At 66.2% G+C, this 6,547-nt stretch overlaps 1 protein-coding gene across 1 annotated transcript; it reads left to right on the top strand.

Annotated features, from left to right (window-relative positions):
- The first annotated feature begins 769 nt into the window (after positions 1–769).
- LOC103813036 (D-threo-3-hydroxyaspartate dehydratase-like) lies at positions 770–6,087 on the top strand. The gene is made up of 8 exons (XM_050971669.1): positions 770–873; positions 1,594–1,743; positions 2,933–3,213; positions 3,732–3,918; positions 5,070–5,191; positions 5,272–5,461; positions 5,541–5,646; positions 5,717–6,087. Exons 1-8 carry the CDS (start codon positions 854–856, stop codon positions 5,804–5,806), a joined length of 1,146 nt encoding a protein of 381 aa, XP_050827626.1. The 5' UTR covers positions 770–853; the 3' UTR covers positions 5,807–6,087.
- The last annotated feature ends 460 nt before the right edge of the window (positions 6,088–6,547 follow it).

Genomic DNA, 6,547 nt, shown 5'->3' with positions numbered 1-6,547 from the left:
CAGGGGGCTCAGCAGCTGCACACACACGTGTCACAAATGGGGGGGTCTCAGCAACCCTGGACTCCCATGTCACGAGTCTTGGGGGGTCTCAGGTGCTCTGTGACAAGTGGGGGGGTCACAGCCGCTGTGAACCTCCATGTCACGAGCTGGGACAGGTCTCAGCGGCTCTGTACCCACCTGCCACAATTTTAGGGGGTCTCAGTAGCTCTGCACACACGTGTGACAAGTTTGGGGGATCTCAGTGGCCGTACAGACACCTGTCATGAGTGTGGGGGTCCTCAGCAGCAGCTGTACATTGGTGTGACAAGCTGGAGGGGTCTCAGCAGCTGTGAACCCCCATGTCACGAGTTTAGGGGGCTCTCAGCAGCTCTCCACACGTGTCATGAGTTTAGGGGGGGTCTCAGCAGGTCCCCAAATGTGGGTCACGAGTTTAGCAGGGTCTCAGCAGCATCAGTTGTGTCCGCCCCATGTCCCAGGCAGGGGCAGTGGGTCCCCAGCAGCCCCTCACACGTGTCACGAGCACGAGTGGCCCCAGCCCCCCGTGGCCTTTGTCCCGTGTCAGAGCACGGGGGGTCTCGGCAGCCCCCGCTCCCAGAGCCCGTCCCGCTCTGGCGATCCCTGCGCGTCCCTCCCGGATCCGGCTGTCCCCGGAGCTGGCAGCCTGTCCTGGCCGCGGCTCCCGAGCGTGTCCTCCCCTGGCCCTGCCACCCCGGCGAGGCCCCTCGGCTGGCAGTGACCCTTGTCCCCGCTCTGGCGGCGGTGCCACGGCGTCACGTGGGGCCGAGGACACCCGCGGGGACACCCGCGGAGCCACCGCGGCACAGCCCGGAGAGCCGCGGCGCCGCACGGAGCCATGGACGGACGCACGGACAGGTGGGCAGGCCAGGGTGGGGACACGGCGGGGGCAGGTGACACCGGGCTGGCGGGGACACGAGGTCGCGCTGCTGGAGGGTGTTCCCTTCCCGCTGGAGATTGGACTGGTGTCCCTGTTCCCGGATTTTGGCTCAGGCGGCTCCATCCCAGGTGACAGAGCTCTGGGCATCCTGTCCCAAGGAGCCGCCCCAAAGTGTCCTTCTCCCGGGTGTCTCAGCCCCAGGTGTCCCTCTGCCCTGTGTCCCCACCCCAGGTGACCCATTCCCAGGAGTTCCAGCACCAGCTTTCCCAGTCCCAGCTTTCCCAGTCCCAGGTGTCCCAGCCCAAAGTATCTCTGTTCCATAGATCCCAGTCCCAGGTATCCCTGCTTCCAGTATCCCCCTCCAAGGTGACCCGGGTGCCCTTGTCCCAGGTGTCCCAGGTGTCCCACTCCTCAGTTTCCCACTCTCCCATACTCCAGTCCCAGCATCAACCTGACTCCAGGAAACCCCTGGATTGTGCCCAAGGAGGGACACCCTGGAGCTGCCCCAGCACCATCCCCACCCAAAATCCCCGCAGGGCCACATCCCTGGAGAGCCCGTGGCCCCTGCCTGGGGACAGGGACCCCCCAGCACCCTCCTCAGGTGGCCACAGGGCCTTTCTGAGACTGCAGGGTGGGTTTGGGTTGGGGAGGGGTTCACAGCCGGTTCCCCCCTCTCCCGCCCCTCCCCACATTCCCAGCTCGTGGCTGGGAGCCCCTCTGGAGCAGTTGCCCACCCCGGCGCTGACCCTGGACCAGGCCACGCTGCGCGGGAACGCCGAGAGGATGCGGGAGCGCTGCCGGGCGCTGGGGCTGCGCCTGCGGCCCCACGTCAAAACACACAAAACCCTGTGAGTGCCAGCCCAGAGCCCCCAGGAGCCACCCGGTGTCTCCCCTCAATCCCCCCCATCCCTCTGGGTACCTCCATACCCCTCAAACTTCACACCGTTTTCCTCCCAGCATCTCCCCATCCTCCCCATCCTCCCAGTATCTCCCACCCTCCCCACCAGCTTCCTCCCCAGTATCCCCCAATTCGTCCAGCATCTTCCCAGTATCCCTCCCAGCATCCCCCCATCTTCCCCTAAGGACACCCCACCTTCCCACCCAGCATCTCCCAGTCCTGCCCCAGTTTTCCTCAGCATTCCCCCAGCTTCACCCCCAGCCTGTCCCCATCATCCCTCCAGCATCCCCCCCACAGAATCCCTCCAGCATTCCCCTCAACATTCCTCAACTTCCCCCTCCCCAGTATCCCACCACTACTCCTACAGATTCCTCCCAGTGTCCCCTTAGCACCCCTCAGACACCTTCCCAGGATCCCTCCCAGCACCCCCTCATCAGCCCCACCTTCTCCCCAGGTATTTCCCCATCCTCCCCAGTATCCCCCCACCATCATCTCCAGTATCCCCCATCCTCTCCCTTGCAACCAGCTTCTCCCACAGCATCTTCGCAGTATCCCTTCAGGTGCTTCCTCATCCTCCCTCTCACCATCCCACCCTCCCCCCAGTATCCCCTCATCCTCATTCCCAGCATCTCCCCATCCTCTCTCCCAGTATCCCCCTACCCCCACTCCCAGTATCTCGCTATCCTCACTCCCAGTATCCCCCCACCCTCACTCCCAGTGTCCCCTCATCCTCTCTCCCAGTATCCCCCTACCCCCACTCCCAGTATCTCGCTATCCTCACTCCCAGTACTCCCCCCACCCTCACTCCAGTGCTCCCCTCACTCTTCCCAGTTCCCCAGTCATCTTCTCTCCCCCCGTATCCCCCACCTCCCAGTGTCCCCATCTCTCTAGTATCCCCCACCCTCCCTCACTCTCCCAGTATCCCCCCTCACCCATCACCCCTCCCAGTATCCCCCCACCCTCACTCCCGGTATCCCCCCAAACCCCCTCCAAGTATCCCCCCATCCTCCCAGTATCCCCCAACTCTCCCTTATCACCCAGCATCCCCCCAGCACCTTCCGAGAACCCCTCCCAGCACCTTCCCAGCACTCCCCACCATTCCCTCCTCCTCCTCCTCCTCCTCACTCCCGCATTCCCAGGGAAGGCGCGGAGCTGGCGACGGGCGGGACCCGCCGTGGCATCGTGGTGTCCACGCTGGCCGAGGCTCACTTCTTCGCGGCCGGGGGCTTCGATGACATCCTGTACGCCTTCCCGGTGCCGCGCTGGCGCCTGGCCGAGTGCTCGGCGCTGGCCCAGCGCCTGCAGCAATTCCAGGTGCTCCTGGACAGCCCGCAGGGGCTGGAGATGCTGCTCCAGAACCCCCTTCCCGGCGGGAAGCGCTGGCTGGTCTGGCTCAAGCTGGACTGCGGGAATGGCCGGGGTAGGTGAGCCCCAAATCCCACCGCGGGGTGCAGGGAGGGGACATCGTGTGCTGTCACAAGGGCTGGGGTGGGATGCTCTGAGTGCCCCCAGATCCGGCATCTCAACCAGGATGGGGCATTGAAGCCCCCTAAAAGTCATTAATCAAGGGTGTCCTCTGGGAATGATGTCCTGTGTCCCTCCTAGCCCCCAGATCGTCCATCAAAACCATGATGGAGCATCTAAAGCCCCCCAAAATCATTATTTAAGGATGCTCCATAGGGAGAGATCTCCATGCCCCTCCAAGCCCCCAGATCCTCCAGCAAAACCACGATGGAACATCTCAGCCCTCCCAAAGTCATTTTTCCCAGCCATGCCTGGAGAACGCAGCAGAAATGGCCCCGAGGCCCCACCATGGCACCCCCTAACCCCATTCCCACATTCCCACGGCAAGGATACTCCATGGGGGCGATGTCCCGGTGTCCCCTCAGCCATGTCCCCCAACCCCAAGCCCCCTGCCACACTGTGTCCCCTCCCCAGCCGGGATTCGTCCCACGGATCCCGAGGCGCTGGCCCTGGCTCGGGCCATCGCCCAGGGCTCCCCGGAGCTGGTGACCCTGGTGGGGGTCTACGCCCACTGCGGGAACACCTACGGCTGTCGTGACATCCCGGCCATCCAGGCCATCGCCAGGGACACCACGGCCGCCGTGCTGGAATTCGTCACCGCGTGAGTGGCCGGGACGAGCGGGACGGCGGGGATTTGGGGACAGGGAGGGTCAAGGAGGCCGCTGTCCCCCTCTCAAAGCGCGGCTGTTGGCTGTAAATGCGAATCACCCCCATAAAGGGGCCCTCAAAGCACCCCCGGGAGGCACCGGGGGGTGGCGGCGGCGCCGCTGGCCTTTGATGTGGCTGCGGCGGCGGGCTGTGACCTGGGGCATTGTCCCCTCCCTCCTGCCTGTCACCCTTTCATCCTGGCGGGGGTCCGCATCCTGCAGGGAATTGCGGCCGGATGGGTCCTGCTGGGAAAAGCGGGAGGAATCTCCACCTTCCACCCCTCACCACGCCAGGGACAGGGATGTGCCCACCTGGGGGACACGTCCTGGGGGCCACCGGCCCGGCCCAGCCGTGGAGGCACCGGATTGTTGTGGGGAAACCCCCGATCCCACCCCCTCCCCAAAATCTGGGGGCTCCCGGGCACATCTGGGGCTGGTTCCAAGCACATCTGGGGAACCAGAAATATCTGGGAGGGGTCCCGGGCACCGCTGGGGGTGTCCTGGCACATCTGGGGGGCATTTCTGGCACATCTGGGAGCGGCCTGGCACAGCTGAGGGGATCCCTGGCACATCTGGGTGATCTCTGGCACAACTGGGGCCTCCCAGGCACATCTGGTGGCACTCTCACACACCGCGGGGAGGTCTCCAGCACATCTGGGGGCTCTCAGACACATCTGGGAGTGCTTTAAAACATCTGGGGGGGTGTCCAGCTCATATGGGTGGATCTCTGGCACATCTGGGGATGGTTGGGCACATCTGGAGGGGGCTCTGCCACATCTGGGGGGATCTAGAAGGACACCCACCAGCCCTGAGTCTTTGAGGGGGCTCTCAGGCACATCTGGCTGGCACCTGGACACATCTGGATGTGTCCCCAGCAGATCTTGAGTTCTCTCTGGCATGCTGGGGGGAGGCTCTGCCACATCTGGATGGCTCCCTTGAGTGTTTAGGGGGCTCCCTGGTGCACATCTGGGGCACCCAGCGGTGCAGGACCCACCTCTGCTCTTGTTCCTGGTGGTGCCCGGGGGTGACAGACCCCTCCTCTGGGCACCCAGGGGTGACATCCCCTACCCCGATGACCTAGAGGGTCCCCCCCGTGTGTCCCCAGGCTGCGGCAGGCGGGGATCCCGTGTCCCCAGGCCACCATCGGCTCCACCCCGTCCTGCAGCCACCCGGTGCCGGAGATGTCGCAGCTCACCGAGGTGCACCCAGGCAATTACCTCTTCTACGGTGAGCGGGACGGGCCCCCCTGGCCGGGAGGGACCCCCCGAGGGTGGGACACGGCCAGGCTGAGCCCCTGTCCCCCGCAGACCTGCAGCAGACCCAGCTGGGCTCGTGCCGGCCCGAGGAGGTGGCGATCCGCGTCCTCACCAGGGTCATCGGGCACTATCCCCACCGCGGGCAGCTGCTGGTGGACTGCGGCTGGGCCGCCCTGAGCCTGCACGGCCGCGACCAGGGACCCCCGGGCTGTGCCGCCATCGAGGGCCACCCCCAGCTCAGGTGACACCCGCGGGGGTGCGAGGGAGCGGGGGGGACAGGCGGGGGCGGGAGGTGACACCTGCGCCTCGTGTCCCCGCAGGCTGGTGGGGCTGACCCAGGAGCACGGGCAGGTGGAGGCCGTGGACGGGCAGCTGGATTTCGAGCGATTCCCGCTGGGAAGCACCTTGGCGCTCATCCCGTTCCACGTGAGTGTCAGCCCCGCGTGTCTCCCCTGTGCCAGCGCCGTGTCACAGCTCGGTGTCCCCTCTGTCGCAGGCCTGTGCCACGGCCGCCATGCACCCCGTGTACTTCGTGCACGCTGCCGGCAAGGTGGTGGAGCTCTGGCGCCCCGTGCGCGGCTGGTAGAGAGGAGAGAGGGGATTGCAGGGGGATGCACCCGCACCCAGACCCTGCACCCACCCTGGACCAAGGCTCTGCACCCACAGCGAGACCCCGCACCCACACAGAGAGTCACTCTGTGCACCCACGCTGGGGTCCCAGAGCCCCAACAGGGTGCTGCACCCACTCCCACACCCTGCACCCATTCCCACCCTGTACCCACTCCCACCCTGCATCCACTCCATGTCCCTCCACCCACCCCAGGATGCTGCACCCACACCGGGGCTCAATAAAGCTGCTTCTCCCGCTTCCAGGCGCTTATTCCCGCGGGGAAGAGCCGTGGGGAGGTGGCGGGAGGAGTGGGTGACGCCGTCCCGTCGGTGCCCTCGATCCCAGTTCGGACTGGTCCGGTCCAAGTTGGAACCGTCCCGATGGGCGGGACTCGAACCCGGGATCCCAGAGCGGTGAGGGGCAGGGCTCCACGCCTGGCCACGCCCCCAAGACGCGCGCAGCGAATGGGAGCGCGCCCCGCCCGGCCCTGCCCGGGGGAGCCACGCCCAGCCCGGCCCGGCCCAGGCGCGACGGGGCGGCCGAGCGGAGCCGAGCGGGGCCGAACGGAGCCGAACCGGGACCGAAGGAAGCCGAACCGTGACCGAACGGGGCCGAGCGGGAACCCAGCGAGGCCGAACGGAGCCGAATCGGGACCGAACGGGGCTGAGCCGGGACACAGCGGAGTGGAGCGAAGCCGAACCGGGACCTAGCGGAGCC

This window comes from Serinus canaria, chromosome 2 (genome assembly GCF_022539315.1).
Source record: "Serinus canaria isolate serCan28SL12 chromosome 2, serCan2020, whole genome shotgun sequence".
NCBI lineage: Eukaryota > Metazoa > Chordata > Aves > Passeriformes > Fringillidae > Serinus > Serinus canaria.
The sequence above is the reverse complement of the archived record's forward strand: the minus strand, read 5'-3'. Positions and strand labels throughout refer to the sequence as shown.

Bases quoted from the DNA above. Each gene is read 5' to 3' on its own strand.
- LOC103813036 (XM_050971669.1), top strand. From the start codon at position 854: ATGGACGGACGCACGGACAG. The intron at 1,744-2,932 runs GTGAGTGCCAGC...CCGCATTCCCAG, and splicing joins GTCAAAACACACAAAACCCT to GGAAGGCGCGGAGCTGGCGA. The intron at 3,919-5,069 runs GTGAGTGGCCGG...GTGTGTCCCCAG, and splicing joins GTGCTGGAATTCGTCACCGC to GCTGCGGCAGGCGGGGATCC.